The sequence below is a fragment of the Bos mutus genome, chromosome 9, assembly GCF_027580195.1.
Source record: "Bos mutus isolate GX-2022 chromosome 9, NWIPB_WYAK_1.1, whole genome shotgun sequence".
Classification (NCBI taxonomy): Eukaryota; Metazoa; Chordata; class Mammalia; order Artiodactyla; family Bovidae; genus Bos; species Bos mutus.
The window spans coordinates 71,456,945-71,477,380 of NC_091625.1; the positions used below are offsets into that span (position 1 = coordinate 71,456,945).

The 20,436-nt window shown below is 38.1% G+C and overlaps 1 protein-coding gene across 22 annotated transcripts in view; it reads left to right on the top strand.

Annotated features, from left to right (window-relative positions):
* The window catches only part of EYA4 (EYA transcriptional coactivator and phosphatase 4), a 365,676-nt gene that overhangs the window by 107,504 nt on the left and 237,736 nt on the right, over positions 1-20,436 (top strand). The window contains exon 1 of one of the 22 annotated variants that reach the window (XM_070376701.1): positions 18,051-18,074. The exons of the other annotated variants lie outside the window; for them this stretch is intronic. Within the exon in view, the coding sequence (XP_070232802.1) occupies positions 18,066-18,074 (9 nt within the window). The 5' untranslated portion in view covers positions 18,051-18,065. Of the gene's footprint in view, positions 1-18,050; positions 18,075-20,436 lie in introns of those variants that run through there. 22 annotated transcript variants of the gene reach the window in all.

Consider the following 20,436-nt stretch of genomic DNA (forward strand, 5'->3'; position numbering starts at 1 on the left):
TATTGGGAGGACTGATGCTGAAGCTGAAACTCCAATACTTTGGCCACCTGATGGGAAGAACTGACTCATTGGAAAAGACCCTGATGCTGGGAAAGATTGAAGGCAGGAGGAGAAGGGGATGACAGAAGATGAGTTGGTTGGATGGTATCACCAATGCGATGAACATGAGTTTGAGTAGGCTCCAGGAGTTGGTGATGGACAGGGAGGCCTGGCATTCTGCAATCCATGGGGTCGCAAAGAGTCAAACACAACTGAGTGACTAAACTGAACTGAACTGAAGTCAGAGTTACTATTTGACTTGTAATATGCTATGCATGGAAAACTTGTTTGTGGTCAACACAGTTTTTCCAACTTACACAAAATTAATGCTTCAAGTAATATCTGAGTTTCACAGGATTCTTTGATCATTCTGTAAATAAGTTCATCTGTTTATATACTCAAGTATTTCCCTACAGTGGTTGCAAATGGAATCATTGATTAATGCTAGAACTGTGAACATACCTAGGGAAAAAAAATAGATTTGAAGCTGTACTCAAAGAATTTTGTTTAGCCTCACCAGAGCAACTGGTTCTCTGATGCAATATTCTGGGATCTTGTGTTGCAATCTAGCATAATCACTATGGAGAGAGATGTAGTATAAAGGTGTCTCCAAAAAAAATAATAATAACATGTATTACTTATTAAGCATCTACTAATTATAAATCACAGTGATTTATATACAATATAATTTTCACATATTAAATCTATCTCTCTCTATATATATATGTAATTTCTATGTTTGCAAAAATTACAGTTACAATTTAGGTATTTGCAATCCCTTTTTGAAGATGACACCATGGAATCTTAGTGAGGTTATGATTTTTGCCCTAATTTAGATAACAAGTGGCAAAGACTGGATCCAAATTTAGGTTGTCTGATTCTGGGGTCTTTGTTTACTCTGCTGTATCATGAATATTTTTATTGATGAATTTATTGAATGAAGATTAATTGAGTATTTACTCTGTGCCAGGTACTGCTATAATGCTGAAATTACTTCAGTGGAAAAAAAACACACCAAGTTCTTGCTTTCAAATATTTTATATTCTAGTGAAATAAAGAAACAAAATATATACATTCTGTCTGTGGTGGTAAGTGCCATGGAAAAGGAGCAGAGATGTGTAGGGGGATAGAAGGTTATGGAAGAAGAGGTGTGTATACTCTTTTTCTACAGGTTGGTAGTCAGAGACGGCTCCTTTGCTACAGCAGATGTTTGGGCAAAGGTGTAGAGAAAGTGAAAGAATGAGCCATGGGTGTACATGCAGGAACAGCCTTCATGCAGAGGAAATAGTGTGTGCAGTGCTCTGAAAGATGGGGACTTGGTTGGTGTGAATTTGAAACAAAAATGAGGCCAGTGTACCTGTGATATGGTGTGGGACCGAAAGTTGGCCAAAACTTTGGAATTATGCAGGGGGAAATGGGAAGTCACTGGAAAGGTTTGAGCGTGTGTTTCTGATGTGACCTGATTTGTATTTTAGATGGAAGATAGACCAAAGAACACAGGAAAGGGTTTGGGACCAGTTAGAAAGCTATCGGAGTGATTTAGGCATGAGACGGCGGTGGAAGTGATGAGAAGCGGAAGCCTAATGAATTGGATGTTTAAGAGGAAGAAAGGGGATCAATGATAACTATACATTGTTTGACTTATGATGGGTATTGTTGTTCAGTCGCTAAGTCCTGTCTGACTGTTTGCAACTCCGTGGACTGCAGTGCCATTGGACTTTGATCTTTTTCATTTATCACCTATCAGATATCCACTAATAGCCATTAAAGCAGGCATAATTATAGTATTCAAGCTTCAGTATTACAGACTTTTATCCCTTAAACTGCCATTTGTGTGTGTGTGTGGGGGGGAGGGCATCACTGAATCTATTAATTACTGAAATATGTTAAAATCTCTCACAGTAATGGTGGGTTTATTGGTTTATCTCCCAATTGTATTTTAATGGTTGTTGTTGTTGTTCAGTTGCTAAGCCATATCCAACTCTTTATGACCCCATGTACTGTAGCACACCAGGCTTCCCTGTCCTTTACCATCTCCTGGAGTTTGCTCAAACTGATGTCCATTGAGTTGGCGACGCCATCCAACCATCTCATTTTCTGTCATCCCCTTCTCCTTTCTCCTCAATCTTTCCATTGAGTCAGCTATTTGCATCAGGTGGCCGAAGTATTGGTGCTTCAGCTTCAGCATCAGTCCTTCCAGTGAATAATCAGGGTTGATTTCCTTTAGGATTGACTGGTTTTATCTCCTTTCTGTCCAAGGAAAGACAAGCTCTGATGAACCTAGACCGTGTAATAAAAAGCAGAGACATCACTTTGCCAACAAAGGTCCCTATCATCAAGCTATGGTTTTTCCAGTAGTCATGAACAGTTGTGAGAGTTGAACCATAAATGTGGCTGAATGCCAAAGAATTGATGCTTTGAACTGTGGTGCTGGAGAAGGCTTTTGAGAGTCCCTCCAGCAAGGAGATTTTGGGTTCATATATGGACAGTGGAGCCTGGTGGGCTACAGTCCATGGTGTAGCAGAGTCGGACACAGCTGAAATGACTTAACACAAAACACGTATTTAATTGTGTTACTGAGTCCATGCATATTTAGAATTGTTCTTTCTTCCTGGTGAATTAGCTTTCATCAGTGTGTGTTAATGTCTTTATCAAATGCTCTTTGCTCTAAAGTGTGTTTGAATTTCTATTAATCTAGCTATAACCATCATTCTTTTGTGTTCTTAGTTTTGAGCTCATGTGGTTTTGAACTTTATCTGTGGGAACCCTATGGGGCCTGGATTTAAAATATGTCCCTCCACAGAGCATTCAAACCTGCTTCTGCTAAATGCCTGGAAGTCCTGTCATCTGGGGTTAATTTAAACTAAATTTTGATTTAAACTTTTTGGCAACCCATGTAGCATGGGTTTTGATTACCAAATTGAGTGATTGTGGGCTTGTGGTTAGGAATTCTCAGGAATGTGTTTTCTTATTTTCCCATCCAAGCCAAGGTCAAGACAAGCGTGTGGCCCCATCCTTGCACTAAGCAGGACAGGGCTTTATCTGTTTCATCTCTGAGGATGCCACCATTTGGAGATCCCACCTTGGTATAAATGTGTAGATCTTAGTATCACACCTGTTTGAACTCCTGGCTTTGCCTCATTAAAACCCAAGTTTGAGTCCAGTGGTGATTGACTATAGGGCGAAACCCAGCGTGTGCTCACTAACCCTGCAGAATTTTCCAGTCTTTCAATCTTTGTCCTCTGAGGAATTTCATTAATTTCCTGCCATGCTTAAAGATATTTAATTTTTATGCAGCATTTTTATATTTGCCTTACTAAGGAAGGTTTCTCTAGTCCACTGTAGTTCTTGCTGGCACAGAAGATTCTAAACACACAGGGTTTGAAGCCAAGCCTAGCACTGTGGTATTTGTTCCCAGCTTTGTGGGTAAATACCTTCAGGCTGCGTGAAGATCCTTCTCTTCAACCTTTCATTCAGTGGTTTTAGCATCCACTAATGATTATTGCCTGAATTAACTATTATGCTGAGGGCTTACAAAATGGTAATTTTCAAGATCTGTTATTTCTTCTACATGTATTATATGATATTTTTCTGTAAAAAATGGCTTTCTTCCCTGACCTATCTACATTTTTTTTCTTATTGTGGCCTCACGGATTATTTTGCTTTTTAATCTTTCACTGTTATTATTTTTCACCCTCAAACTGTCCTGAATTTAAGTGGAAGCCTCACACCAACTCCTTTGTCCTTTTGATATGTCTCACTTAAAACTTTGAGTCCATCTTTACTCTTTGGAGCAAGAAGATGTCCCAGGCTTGCTTTGTATTGTCCTTTCTCCAGCTAGATCTTGGATCTGCCAGTTTTCCCAAGGGACCCTCTTTCACACGGTGGGGAATGGCATTCATAAACCATGGTCAGAATTCTAGATGTGCTCATTGCTGCTGATGTGTCACTGAGGTTAGACACTTTCAGTGGAAACAACCAAAAAATTGATTTTTTAAAATCAGATTTTTGGAATTGACGTGTACACACTGCTATATTTAAAATGGATAACCAACAAGCATCTCCTGTATAGCACAGGGAACTCTGATTAATATTATGTATCAACCTAAATGTGGAAAGATTTTGAAAAAGAATAGACACATGTATATGTATAATTGAATCACTTTGCTGTACACCTGAAACTATCACAACATTTTTAATCAACTATACTCCAATATAAAATAAAAAGTTTAAAAATAAAATCAGAAGTTTATACTGATATCCTCAACTATAAGAGTTTATTTGCTATATAAAAATCAATGTCAGAAATAGTAACAGAGTGGTCAATAATTGCCATTCTAAAATGTACTGGCTATTTGACCTTGGGCAGTTTGCTTAACCACACTGTTTCTTTCTTAGTTTCCACATCTGTAAGATCAGAATAATAAAAGCCCCTACATTAGGAGATGTTATGAGAAGTGTGTTGGTGTGTGTTAGAATAGTCCCTTCCTCAGAATATGCACTTTATAGTCATTTGCTAAAAATATTAGGTTGGACCTTACAGAACTGACCATTTTTGACCTACAAAAATGATAATTTCGTGTATGGTTCAACACAGTAAATGTATGAATACCATCATTCACTGAGTGCCTGTTAGGGACTGGGCATCAGGTTCTACTGTGGGCAGTTAAAGGTAAGTACAAGAGTGCCTGCCCTGAAGGAGACGAGAGGAAAGTGATGGAGCTGTATATTACACTTCTCAAGAATGCTTTTTATATAGTGGGAGAGTGAGGCAGGACTCTTCTTAGGTTATTATGACTCAGTTGGGGACAGGAGACAAAGTCTGAAAATCTAGAAAACAAGAAGGATGGGATTTTAGATTGGAGACCCAGGATTAAAGGTGGAAACTCCTAGGGGAAGTCCCAGAAAGTGAGTTAGAAAAACAAACCACATGGGGGCAGTAATATGTTCAATTTACCAACAAAAAATTCTCAGAATCATGAGCCTCTTTCCATAATATGACAAGCATTAACATATTCATTAGAATCCTACATTATTTCTTCATTGACTCTTTAAAAATTTTTTTCTTTTCATCTTTCACATATAATGCAAACCCAAGGCCATAGTGATATTTTTACCATTGAAAGGGTGCCATTAAACACATCAAGCTAACAAGTGGTTAGCCTTCAGAATAGTGCTACGAATAGATGTTTATATGATGAATATTAATAGTTTGTTCTCTCACCATCTCTTATATAATGTTAATGTAATGAACTCAGTGATTACAAAGAATAAAATATTGCCATTTACATCAACATGGTTGGACATAGAGAATACTGTACTTAGTGAAGTAAGTCAAACAGAAAAAAACAATTATATGATATCATTTATATATGATATCACAAAAATAATATAAAGAAGACTGTAAAAGGATTTACATACAAAACAGAAACATCCAGACCTAGAAAGCAAACTTAAGATGCAGGGGGATAGATTAGGAGTACATAAAATAGATAAGCAACAGGGATTTATAGCACGGGGAATTCTACTCAATATCTTGTAATAACCTATAGTAGAAAATAATCTAAAAAAGTATAGAACTCAATCACTTTGCTATAATACATCTGAAACTGACACGATATTGTAAATCAAGTATACTTCAGTTAAAAATGTCAAGGTAATGAGAATAACACAGAGTTAGAACAAATACCTGGCTGAAAATAGCCAATCTTTCTTCAATAATGAGTGTCTTTCATTGGCTGATACTTAATTAAAGTGTTAGTTGCTCAGTTGTATCTGACTCTTTGCAACCCCGTGGACTGTAGCCTGCCAGGCTACTCTGTCCATGGAATTCTCTAGGCAAGAATGGTGGAGTGGGTTGCCATTTCCTACTCCGGGGATCTTCCTGACCCTGGGGTGGAACATGCATCTCTTATGTCTCCTTCCACCTGGCAGGTGGGTTCTTTACCACTAGCTCCACCTGGGAAGCCCCTCATCACACATTAGGATGAAATGTATTATAACTCAGTGTCTTTCAGGAGTAATGCATCCTCATTCGGAGAAGGCAGTGGCACCCCACTCCAGTACTCCTGCCTGGAAAATCCCATGGACGGAGGAGCCTGGTGGGCTGCAGTCCATGGGGTCGCTGAGGGTCGCACACGACTGAGCGATTTCACTTTCACTTTCATTCATTGGAGAAGGAAATGGCAACCCACTCCAGTGTTCTTGCCTGGAGAATCCCAGGGATGGGGGAACCTGGTGGGCTGCCGTCTATGGGGTCGCACAGAGTTGGACACAACTGAAGTGACTTAGCACAGCAGCAGCATCCTCATATTGATTGCTATTATTTTCACATGAGTTTTAATTGATGAAAGTGTTAGAATGGAAGAGTATTACAAGTAGATTCTCACAAAATCTCTTTTTAAACCTTCTAATGATCTCAATAGCTGAATCATCACACTCTGTTCTGCTTGCCTTCTGTGTTCTGTATGCACAGTTACTTTTCTAGTGGTTAAGAAATTAAAAGCAACGTTTTTGTAAAATCCGAAGAAACTTCATCTTGCTGAAGGCCAACTGTAGTTGAGTCTTGACTTTTAATACCATATGTTTCATATTTTGCACACTTTTGACTATAATGAGACTGGAATATCTGGTGAATCATGCTCATGAATAAGGCGTGTATGTTTGTGTTCATGCTGTGTAAGAGGGTTCTGGAACATGTGCGATTATTAAAATCATAAGTCTATTAAACCATCTTGATAAGAAACTTTAAATATGAAATATGTAAACTATTCATTAGAAAACCCTTTAAAGAGAAATTCCATAAGGAAAACATGACTAATGGGTGTGTTTATCTTGTAAATGTTATACTATTCTATTAATAACACATGATGAGAATTCTAACCACCATTGTTTTTGGCTGATAAGTTTTTTCCTTTGTGTGTTTTCTGAATTTCCAGGTTTTCCCTTGGTTCACTATATGCCTTTTATGATTATCAGGATTTTAGTGGATTTCTGAATACCTTTTGAGGTTATTTCTAAAAAATTTCAGAAAAAGGTAGTATCCTAATACAAAGTAAATAAAAATAGCCGTACATAGGATAATAATAGCCATCTTACTCATGTGAGTCACTGTGCTAAGTATTCTCCTGAAATGCACACAATATTGTAAATCAAGTATGGTTCAATTAAAAAATGTTAATGTGTTAATGTGTATTATTTAATTTTCATAATCTTCATACAACCTTATAAAGTAGATGCTGTTTTTTATCTTGATTTTATATATGAGGAAAACTGGAACTCAGGGATATTTAATAACAAGGACCTACTATATATCACAGGGAGCTATACTCAGTATCTTGTAATAACCCATAATGAAAAGAATCTGAAAAAGATTATGTCTGTGTATGTGTGTGTGCACGTGTGTCTGTGTGCATTGGGTTGGCCAGAAAGTTCATGCAGATTTTCCCATAACAGCTTCCAGAAAAACTGAACGAACTTTTGGCCAGTTCAGTACGTGCATATGTGTGTATGTAACTGAATCATTTTGTTGTACACCTGAAACTATATTGTAAATCAACCATACTTCAGTTAAAAATAATAATAATATAAAAGCCAGGAGATGGTGGAGCTGAGATTTGGATTGGTCTTCAGAATTCATGTTCTTATCCACCATGTTATACTTTCTGTATTGATTATCACTGATACATTCATTCATGCACCAGAGTTTTGGTCAGTGTGCACTTTGGGTGAGAGAATGTGGTGGACTTTAGAAGCAGAAAGATGATAATGACCTATCCGTATAGAAGTTCACAGAGCACAGTCTGCTGGGTGACACAGTCATTGAGCTCTGAGTACCAGTGTGTGTGTGCTAAGTCATTTCAGTTATGTCCAACTCTGTGCGACCCCATATACTGTAGCCCTCTATGTCCATGGGATTCTCAGGCAAGAATACTGGAGTGGGTTGCCATGTCTTCCTCCAGGGGATCTTCCCGACGCAGAGATCAAACCAGCGTCTTTTAACGTCTAACCTGCAGTGGCGGGCGGGTTCTTTACCACTAGTGCCACCTGAAAAGTTCTGAGTACCAGGGACTGAGGAAATACAAAAGAGCAGAGCTAAATCTGCCTGGGAAGAAGACCGAGGAAGCACTGGGTTAACTTCTTGGAGGGGGAATATCTAGGCTATGCTGGCGTAGAAGGGGAGGAGGGTATTCCAGGAAGGGAGAACAACATGTCCAAGATGGTGGTTTTGCAGATGACTCAGAGGCCAGATTTTGAAAGGCCTTGGATGCCTAATGACGGAGTTTGAACTTTGGTTGTGTGAACTGTGGGAAACCATTAAAAGAGTTTAAGCAGTAATAGATTTAGATTGGCTTTTTTTTCTTACAAAGATTTTTCTAGCAGCCAAGTCGAAGAGTGGTTACTGTCAAGAAGTATGCAGTTAGGGAGACCAGGCTGAAGGCTTTGTCTCCCTAAATGACTCTGTGCCCCCTATCATTTTGGAAATAGGATAGAGATTAGAATATCTGAGTGCCTGAGATTTCAATTTATATTAGAGTTATAGTATATTGAGTAAGTTTTGAGTCTAGAGTATGTATTCTCATGCACAAAAGTGAATAACATTTTTTTTTCTACAGCTTATTCATTAAATAATTTTTTCACAGCTGAATGAATTTGGAATTTATCAAGCAGAAAGTCTGATATTTTATAGACAAATTCTTTATAACAAATGGTCAGGTATGCTTGTTTTAACTTTTTAGCTCAGTGGGTATCTCTGCAATGCATTTGGAATTTTTGAAAATATATACATACTACACACAAATGCACATGCTTACACATCAAGTTACTATTTATAGTAAAACCCATGTCGCTATAGATTCTGAAAACTAAGATCTTACATCTTTATGAGCAGATGAGAGCATTATCCCCACATGATGTTAATAAGTTTGTATTTATTAAATGGAAAGTTTTAAGAATTAAAATTTTCCCATAGTCGGGAAATACTGTATCTGCTTCACTAATCAGTGAAGGTATCTTAGGAAAGAGCATTCCTGGCAGAGAGAACAGCAAATGCAAGATCCCGAGATGGAATGTGCCTGACAAGTGTTTGAGGAACATGAGGAGTCATCAGGCTGGAGCAGGGTAATTGAGCAGGAGGATGGTCAGACTGGTAATGGGCCCTAAGTTTGTAGGTCTTTGTTGGTCATTGTTATGACTTGGAATGAGACAAAGCATTGGAAGATTTGGGGCAAGCTGTACCATGATCTGAATGTTATATTAAGAATGACTTGGCTTCTCTTTTGAGACTAGATCAGATAGGGCAGGGACAAAGCAGGAAGACATGTTCAGAGGGCACTGGAGAGGAGTGGAGTGATGAGATAGGAGATGAGTGGAGAGGAATGATGAGATAAGAGAGGAGTGATGAGAAGTGGCCTTTGTAAGCATTCAGTTGAGTTCAGTTCAGTCACTCAGTCGTGTCCAACTCTTTGAGATCCCATGGATGCAGCATGTCAGGCCACCCCATCCATCACCAATTCACAGAGTTTACTCAAACTCATGTCCATTGAGTTGGTGATGCCATCCAACCATCTCATCTTCTGTTGTCCCTTTATCCTCCTGCCTTCAATCTTTCCCAGCATCAGGGTCTTTTCAAATGAGTCAGTTCTTCACATCAAGTGGCCAAAGTATTGGTGCTTCAGCTTCAGCATCAGTCATTCCAATGAATATTCAAGACTTATTTCCTTTAGAATGGACTGGTTGGATCTCCTTGCAGTCCAAGGAACTCTCCAGAGTCTTCTCCAACACCACAGTTAAAAAGCATCAATTCTTTGGCACTCAGCTTTCTTTGTAGTCCAACTCTCACTTCCATACATGAATACTGGAAAAACCATAGCTTTGATTAGATGGACCTTTGTTGGCAGAGTAATGTTTCTGCTTTTTAATATGCTGTCTAGGTTGGTCATAGCTTTTCTTCCAAGGAGTAAGCATCTTTTGATTTCATGGCTGCAGTCACCATCTGCAGTGATTTTGGAGCCCAAAGAAATAAAGTCTGTCACTGTTTCCACTGTTTCCCCATCTATTTCCCATGAAGTGATGGGACCAGATGCCATGATCTTAGTTTTCTGAATGTTGAGTTTTAAGCCAACTTTTTCACTCTCCTCTTTCACTATAGTCAAGAGGCTCTTTAGTTCTACTTCACTTTCTGCCATAAGGGTGGTGTCATCTGCATATCTAAGGTTATTGGTATTTCTCCTGGCAATCTTGATTCCAGCTTGTGCTTCATCCAGTCCAACATTTTTCATGATGTACTCTGCATAGAAGTTAAATAAGCAGAGTGACAGTACACAGCCTTGACATACTCCTTTTCTGATTTAAAACCAGTCTGTTCCATATCCAGTTCTAACTGTTGCTTTTAGACCTGCATACAGATTTCTCAAGAGGCAGGTCAGGTGGTCTGGTATTCCCATCTCTTTAAGAATTTTCCACAGTTTATTGTGATCCACACAGTCAAAGGCTTTGGCATAGTCAATAAAGCAGAAGTAGGTGTTTTTCTGGAACTCTCTTGCTTTTTTGATGATCCAGAGGATGTTGCCAATTTGTTCTCTGGTTCCTCTGTCTTTTCTAAATCCAGCTTGAACATCTGGAAGTTCACGGTTTACATACTGTTGAAGCCAGGTTTGAAGAATTTTGAGCATTACTTTACCAGCATGTGAGATGAGTGCAATTGTGCAAAGTTTGAGCATTCTTTGGCATTGCCTTTCTTTGGAATTGGATGAAAATTGACCTTTTCCAGTCCTGTGGCCACTGAGTTTTCCAAATTTGCTGGCATATTGAGTGCAGCACTTTCACAGCATCATCTTTTAGAATTTGAAATAGCTCAACTGGAATTCCATCACCTCCACTAGCTTTGTTCGTAGTGATGCTTCCTAAGGCCCACTTGACTTTGCATTCCAGGATGTCTGGTTCTAGGTGAGTGATCACATCAACGTGATTATCTGGGTCCTTAAGATCTTTTTGTATAGTTCTGTGTATTCTTGCCACCTCTTCTTAATATCTTCTGCTTCTGTTAGGTCCATACCATTTCTGTCCTTTATTGAGCCCATCTTTGCGTGAAAAAATCTCTTGGTATCTCTAATTTTCTTGAAGCAATCTGTAGTCTTTCCCATTCTATTATTTTCCTCTGTTTCTTTGCATTGGTCACTGGGGAAGGCTTTCTTATCTCTCCTTGCTATTCTTTGGAACTCTGCATTCAAATGGGTATATCTTTGGTTTTCTCCTTTGCCTTTCACTTCTCTTCTTTTCATAGCTGTTTGTAAGCCCTCCTCAGACAACCATTTTGCCTTTTCATGTTTCTTTTTCTTGGGGATGATCTTGATTACTGCCTCCTGTACAATGTCACAAACCTCTGTCCATAGTTCTTCAGACACTCTGTCTATCAGATCTAATCCCTTGAATCTATTTGTCACTTCCACTGTATAGTCGTAAGGGATTTGATTTAGGTCATACTTTAGACTGCCTCATATCTATTCAAAATTTTAAGTGAAAGCGAAAGTCGCTCAGTCGTGTCCAACTCTTTGCCACCCCATAAACTGTACAGTCCTTGGAATTATCCAGGCCAGAATAGTGGAGTGGGTAGCCTTTCCCTTCTCCACAGGATCTTCCCAACCCAGGGGTCGAACCCAGGTCTTCCACATTGCAGGCAGATTCTTTACCAGTTGAGCCACAGGGAAGCCCAAGAATACTAGAATGGGTAGCCTATCCCTTCTCCAGGGGATCTTCCCGACCAAGGAATTGAACCAAGGTCCCCTGAATTGCAGGTGGATTCTTTACCAACTGATCAAAGAGGCTAAATACCTTGATAAAGATACTTGTCCTCCTGTCCTATATGTAACAGTTTGTGTCCGCTAACCCTACTGAGGCTCTGGTGGCTCAGACGGTAAAGAGTCTACCTTCAATGCAAGAGACCTGGCTTCGATCCCTTGATCAGGAAGATCCCCTAGAGAAGGAAATGGCAACCCACTCCAGTATTCTTGCCTGGAAAATCCCATGGACAGAGGAGCCAGGCAGGCTGCAGTCCATGGGGTTGCAAAGAGTCAGACGTGCCTGAATGACTAACACACTAACACTCAACTCCCAGTCCTTCCCTCCTCCACCCCTCTCCTTGGCAACCACAAGTCTGTTCTCTGTATCTGTGAGTCTGTTTCTGTTTCATGAACATGATCATGTGTGTCATATTTTAGATTCCACATATAACTGATATCATATGGTGTATGTCTTTCTCTTTCTGACTTACTTCACTTACTAAGACAATCCTTAGGTTCATCAGTGTTGCTGCAAATGCCGTTATTTCATTCTGTTTTATGGTATACACAATGGAATGTTACTCAGTCACAGGAAGGATGAAATAATGGCATTTGTAGCCAACATGGATTGTCATAGTGCAGGAGACTTGTAGGATATGTGGATTCAGTCCCTGGGTTGGGAAGATCCCCTGGAGAAGGAAATGGCAACCCACTCCAGTATCCTTGCCTGGGAAATTTCATGGACAGAGGAACCTAGTGGGGTATAGTCCCTGGAGTTGCAAAAGAGTGGGACATGACTCAGCAATTAAATAACAACAAATGCATATATGTATGCATGTATATGTACATGTATGTATGTGTATATACATATATATGTACACAGAAGCTGCCTGCCATGCAGGAGACCTGGGTTGGATCTCTGGTTTGGGAAGATGCCCTGGATAAAAAAATATCTTCTTTATCCATTCATCTGTCAATGGATATTTAGGTTGTTTCTGTGTATTGACAGTCATAAATCATGCTGCTGTGAACACAAGGGTGCAGGTATTTTTTCGAATTATAGTTTTGTCAAGAACATGGTATTGTATTAATAATACAATATAGCACCAGAAACTATATTGAGTATCCAGGGATAAACCATGATGGAAAAGATAAGAATGTATATTTGTGTATAACTGAATCACTTTGCTATACAGAGGAAATTAAAACAATATTGTAAAACAACTTATTTTTGTAAATAAAACAATATTATAAAGCAATATTGTAAAACAATTTTTTTAAATAAAATTAAAAAAAAAAAACCTGATACATGTCTAGGTAAGTGACAGAATGTAGATTAGAACTGAACAGATTGGCTCCAGAGCCCATATTCTTATGGAATACACACACCAAAATGCAGAGTCACAGGCGTAGAGAGCTAGAGGGACTTTATGAAATTAACTCCTCACTGTGCACATAAAGAAGTGGGGTCGTGACAGTGGAATGATGTACTGCAGCCAGTAATGGTAGAGCCAGGACTGTACAGTAATCTGTGCTGAGTTCTGTTACCCTGCATAGCTTTAATTTGATCAGCTGTTTTTCCAGGTGAAAAGTATATTCTCCAAGGGGAAAATCAAATACATGTTTTATTCTCTGTGTTTCTGAGCCACTTAGTCTTATTGTGGAGATTTATTAAAAACAGAATCTTTAATTTGAAAACCAGGTTTGAATCTTTCAGTTATGTTCTATGTTTAATGATATTGAAAAAAATCAGCATAATCAGACTCTCTTTTGTCTGTCACCTGTTAATTTATAATGCTTAACATTAAAAAAAACTGATATTAATATTATAGCTGTGTTTAAGTAGTTATTTCTAACAATCAAATATAAGGAATAAAATATGCCTTATTTATAACCCACATAAATTTAAATCATAAATGAAATCAAGTGGATAGAGATCCTCAGTAGGAGCTTTAAAAAAAGTATCACACGTATTTAATCCACACTTTCCAATCACTGCAACAAGCAGGGAATGATTTATGTACAAGAAAAACATTTTTTATTATTTTTGTAGTGGGGCATTTATTGCACACACAGTAAGTGTTATAACCAAAACAAATATACAGTTGGGACATTGTGTTTAAATTATTTTCTGTCATGTACTATATAAACCAACAATGGTTTGAAACGTATTTAAACCACCATCTGGGACAAAGCAAAATCTGTTCCAAGATCCAGCACATGATGAATGTGAGCTGAGTTTCATTAGAAGCCTCCTAGCACGTCCCTTCATCCTGAATCATTTCTTCCATGGTTTGAAAGAATTCCAACATCCGTCCTAGCTCCCAGAGGTTTTGAGTGTTTTTAATAGATCATGACATTTTTTTTTTCTGGCCTCATAAAGAACTAAATCAATGAAGTTAAATGTTCCTGCGTTTAAGTTTCCTTTCAGTCCAGAGACGTGAAGTTCAGGCTTGTGTCTTTTGAAACCTTCAGCAGAACGTCCCATCTGATGAGAAAAGTAATCCCTGGGATTTGGTAGTTTAAGAGGAACAGTCCTCTTTTTAGAGTAGACTCACCTGAATTGAGAATCTGTTGTCATAAGAACAGGTAGGTATTTAATGAAGTACCTATTTAGGGCTGTGGGCTGGAGGCATTGCCGACCTTAACATTAATTTGCAGCTCCCACCGACTCTGGAGTCTTTCTGAGTGTTGTTTTAAAATTTTATGTTTACTTATTTATTTATAGCTGCATCGAATCTTAGTTGTGGCATGGGGGATCTTTGTTGCCCCATGCTGGGTTAGTTGCCCTATGGCATATGGGATCTGAGTTCCCAGACCAGGGGTCAAACCTGTGTCCCCTGAATTGGAAGGCAGATTCCTTCTTTTTGGGACACTGTTTGTTGCATTTTCCCTGTATAATAACAATGAGAACTGTGATCTTGTTACTGGGTACCAAGCATGTTTCTAAGCCCCTTACACAGATTATCTCACTTATTCATAACAGCAGTCTTAGAGGCAGATACACTTATAATCACCATTATTTCACTTGTGATGACACTGAGGACCTGTAAAATGTAAAACTGTGCAGCTTGCCCAAGGTGACTTGGCTAGAAAGTGCTGGCCTTCTAATTTAGTTTTCTCATCAATACAGGCATCAACTTCATATTTAAGGGTGTTATAACTAGGATCAGAGAAATTAAGCAGCTCTCCCAAATCATATGTCTAATAAATGGAGAAAGTGGGAGCTGAGTCTAGGACTTCTTATTCAATACTTTTAGACTCAAACAGGTCGTCTCATTTTCAGTCATTTTATATTTTTGTACATATAATTTTAATACACCTTTTTAAATAAGTCTAATTTGTAATTTAAAAATATTTTTTTGTTCAGAGAGGATTTTGGAATTTTTTATCTAAATTGAGCCAGAGAAGATGCAAGATGATAATTGTGGATAAGATTTCCTGTAGTTACTAAAGTTCCCAGGTATACTAGAATATTATGATCACCCTTTTTAAACAAAATATAGCAAAAAAATCACATACAAGGAAAGTACTTTTAGTATTATGTTTGTGACATAAGGACAGCTTTGTTATGATATCCGATACAGCTCAAGTTCTTTAGTAGTTATGCTGAGTATATATTTCTTATTTTTTATTAAAACAAGATAATATTCTTTTGTAGGCAATGAGAAAAAAATTACATAACTTTGGAAATCAAAAATATTTGAATTAGGACTTCCCTGGCAGTCCAGCGGTTAAGACTTCTTTCAATGCAGGGGGTGTGAGTTTGATCCCTGATCAGGGAACTAAGATCCCACATGCCTCAGGGACAAAGAAAACAAGATATAAAACAGAAGCAGTATTGTAAAAAATCCAACGAATATCTTTAGAATGGTCCACATTAAAAAAAAAATCTTAAAAAGATACTTTAGTTGAGATTTAATGGAGATACTGCATTTCTTTTCAGGGAGCAAATTTCAATATGTTAGAGTTTAAGTAGATTCTGATAATGGTCACATGATGATCCAGAAATGCAGTAATTTTAGACAGACCAAAAACTTGAAATTTAATAAAAATATTTTTCAATAAACTAGGCAGAAATGCTATAAAAATATTTAAATTTTAACTTATTGGTTAAATCTTTATGACTATATGCAGATGTGTTAGAAAAACATGGATTTTTTTTCATAAAAATATTCTGTTTTAAAGCCCTGTAGACATTTTCAGACACATCTTTGTTCCCTGTTCTGATTAAGCTCATAGTACTCCACAGTGCTGGGGAGTGTTTTTCATTAATTTGCTATTAATCTTACCATTCTGTCATTCTTTCCTCAACAGAAGTCTAATAAAAATCATTTACCATTATAAGATAATGTTCTAACTTGCCTATTTGCTTTGAAACTGGATATCTTTCTGGTTTGAAACTAGTCAGTCTTTAAGTTCTCTGGCACAAAGGAATCAAGTGAGGTTAGTCTGTGGAAAGAAGACAGCAGATCACACCCTGGCATCATATATGGGCTTTGGGAGTGAGAGCTTTGTCTTATTCTTTGGGGTATGAGACAGTATCTTCTACTGATGAAGCAAGAAGCAGGGAGAAATTTTGAGAATTGGTAGGAGACTAGGAAAGAAGATACCTGGGAAAGCCTCTGTGATTTGCTACTAATTAGGGCTTCCCTGCTGGCTCAGATGGTAAAGAATCTACCTGCAATGTGGTAGACCTGGGTTTGATCCCTGGGTTGGGAAGATCCCCTGGAGGAGGGCATGGCAGCCCACTCCAGTATTCTTGCCTGGAGAATCCCCATGGACAGAGGAGCCTGGTGGACTGCCATGCATAGTGTCGCAAAGAGTATTTGGCAATTTACCTGGAAAGTATGTGTGAAAACACTGTTGCTGTGTTTTCATAATTCCTGCTTTATCAGACCTTCAATAATGTCTTTAGTAAAAGGGGAAAAGCTTTTCTCTTAGTGGAATACTCATTGGTGAACAGGAATCTTAGTGCTTTGTTATTCCTCAGTTACATATGCAAGTCTTGTTCACTTCACTTTATATATAAATCTTTCTGATTCTAAATCATTATTTATTTATTGCCTATTAATATGTTATTACATTTATCTCCTGTTCCTTCCTTATCCTTCATTAGTTGTTTAACATATAATTTTAGTATAGTATGCTAGGGTATGACTTTGATTAGTTCGAATTTTAGCATTTCAATCCAATTTTGAGTGAACCATAAATTGTACAGCAAAGCTGTACCGTATAATTGACAAAAGCACTTGGCAATAGTTTTCTGAGGACTTATGAACTTGGAAATGGCTTTAAGAGTTCATTAATCGTATTTCCATTGGTTTCAAGGCTTCAGGAACTCTGAACTATATTCAAAGGAGTCCTGAGGAGAAAGTGTGTAGAACCCTGAAAAGAAATGTGAAGCATCACAGATTATAGTGTGTCATGTTTAGCCAGATTCAAAATCCAAATACAGATTTCTTACTATTAAAGTAAGAAATTACTATTAAATTAAATTAAATAAAACTATTAAATTACTATTTAAACATAATTTAAAACTATATATCTAGCCTTAATTTTGTAGAAAATGACTATGATGTTTATCTTTTATGCTTCCCCACATTAGATTTCTAGAAGGTTATATATATTATTGCTTCCCAGGTGGTGCAGTGGTAGATTCTTTACCACTATGAGAATCTAGTGAGATGAGATGAGAATCTACCTGCCAGTGCAGGAGATGCCAGAGATGCAGGTTTGATTCCTAGGTTGGGAAGATTCCCTGGAGTAGGAAATGGCAACTCACTCCAGTATTCTTGCCTGGGAAATTTCATGGACAGAGGAGCCTGGTGGACTACAGTCTGTGGGGTCGCAAAGAGTCAGACACGACTGAGCACAGAACAACATCAACAGTATATATTATTATTTTAAAATTTCTGTTTCTTAGAATATTTCTTTTGATGACTGGCATCAGAGCCCTTTCCTCTACCTGTTTTTGAAGTTACCCTATTTAGTTGTCTTGTGATTGTCTCAAACTTAAAACTAGGTTTTATTGTTTTCTTCTTGCTCATTCCCTGTATATAATCCATTACCAACATCCAGGCCTGTCCATCTATTGGCCAGTAGGTGCGCAATCTATTTGCATCTTTCGTTTCTACTGATTTGCCTTTGCCAGGCTTCAGTAATCCTCTTCTGAACCATTGCTTTTTCTTTGTGCAGGTATACCTTCCTTATCCTCTTTCCTATGTCCTGTCTTTTCTTTATACAATGGAAAAAGTAAGTTTTTAAAAATTTAAAATTATATCACATGCTCTTCACTCCCAAAGTCCTTTAGTAGCTTCCCATTGCACTCAGCTAAAAAGCCAGATTGCTTACGTACAAGCCCCGTATGATCTGCTGCCCCTAGAAGGTAAATTCCGTTCATTCTCATTCAGAAATGTTTATAAACGTTGTCTACAGCAAGGCACTATGCTGTGCTGGGTACTGGGGACACAGCAGTCAATTAATGAATCAATAAATAAGAATGAGAAGAAAAGGGGACATATGTGGACCTTGTATGCATGAAACTTAGTCTAGTCATAGGGCAAATATTAATCAAATAATCACACACAAAAATCTACTGTATAAATGTACAATTGATCAGTGCTATGGAGAATAGGTCCATGGTTTTATGAAAGCAAGTAACACTGAAATTGTACTGCAAGAGTGATGATTGAGGTCATGAGTAGGAATTAATGATTTTGAGTGTAAGGATGGGTGTTTGTGTGAAGGAGGAGGGTGAGGAGGTGTAAGGAGAGAGTTTTCCAGGAGTAAGAAGTAGTGTTTCCAAAGCCTACTGTGGCAGTGGCGAAAGCAGACCATGGCATAGGAAGTGACAACTCCATATAGTTATATGTAGGTCTCACTTAGTGTTTGATGTATTCTCACGTAGTGTTTAATGATTTTTTTCTTTATATTTGGCTGTGCCACGTGGCACAGAGTCTTAACCCCTAGACTGCCAGGGAAGTCCATTTAAGAATTTTCTAATGGATTAAATATAATAAAGGAAAAGGGAGGAATTAATATGTTTTTGGTTAAGTGTTTGGGTAGATGTTGGCAAACACAATTAAAATGTTTGGAGATGTAAGTTCAAGTCCTGGTGGTACATTTAACTAGCTCAGTGTGAGATAGAGAAAGAGAGAGGCAAATCACTTAATATTTTGAATCACAGATTCCTCATCTTACTTGTCAGTTCAGTTCAGTAGCTCAGTTGTGTCCAACTCTTTGAGATCCCATGGATATCGTGTACGACTCTTTGCAACCCCATGAATCGCAGCACGCCAGGCCTCCCTGTCCATCATCAACTCCCGGAGTTCACTCAGACTCACGTCCATCGAGTCAGTGATGCCATCCAGCCATCTCATCCTCTGTCGTCCCCTTCTCCTCCTGCCCCCAATCCCTCCCAGCATCAGTCTTTTCCAAGGAGTCAACTCTTCGCATCAGGTGGCCAAAGTATTGTAGTTTCAGCTTCAACAAAAGTCCAATGAATAGTCAGGACTGATTTCCTTTAGAATGAACTGGTTGGATCTCCTTGCAGTCCAAGGGACTCTCAAGAGTCTTCTCCAACACCACAGTTCAAAAGCATCAATTCTTCAGCGCTCAGCTTTCTTTATAGTCCATGGATGTATTCAGTTCAGTTCAGTTGCTCAGTCGTGTCCGACTCTTTGCGACCCCATGAATCACAGCACGCCAGGCCTCCCTGTCCATTATCAACTCCCGGAGTTCACTCAGACTCACGTCCATCGAGTCAGTGATGCCATCCAGCCATCTCATCCTCTGTCGTCCCCTTCTCCTCCTGCCCCCAATCCCTCCCAGCATCAGTCTTTTCCAAGGAGTCAACTCTTCACATGAGGTGGCCAAAGTACTGGAGTTTCAGCTTTAGCATCATTCCTTCCAAAGAAATCCCAGGGCTGATCCCCTTAGGATAGTTTAATGAAACATGAAATCTGTGTGAGGTTAATTGTTGCTATTTCAGTAAAAAAGTCAAACTAGATTTACTTATTGACAAAATATGTTAAACAAGATCCAACAATTCAGAATAAATTTGAATCTATAACTTATATAATTTATTTTTATTTTATGTCGGTAGACTTTCTTTTCCATTCTTTGTTACACAGATATCTGCAATAATTATCTGGCTTCTTTTCCTTATATAGTTGTTAGATTGGGACTTTTCTGTCACCTTCATTGACTGTATTACAGTATTTAAGATGTTACAAAGGAATCCTCTTGGAGAATGTATATGAATTATTTCTCTCCATGAGGCCCTTTCTGACATTGTAGTTTTCTGAGACAGTCTCTGTGTTGAAAAGTTGGAATGCTAACCTTTTATCTTTTCAAAATACTTTTTATAAAATTGAAAATGGCTAATTCCTAGTATGAAGCTTCATTAAAAAAAAAAACTAATTCTGTACTTCAGAAAACTTATAGAAAGTTTATAGATTCTACACTAGTATATGAATAAAACCATGGATGGAGTCGTATATGGTTTTGAGAGCCATAAAATGTACATATGGCCACATCATTCATTTGATACAAATTACTTATGACTTCTGAGTTGTACTTTTAAAAAATTGAAAAATGCATTGCACATTGATTA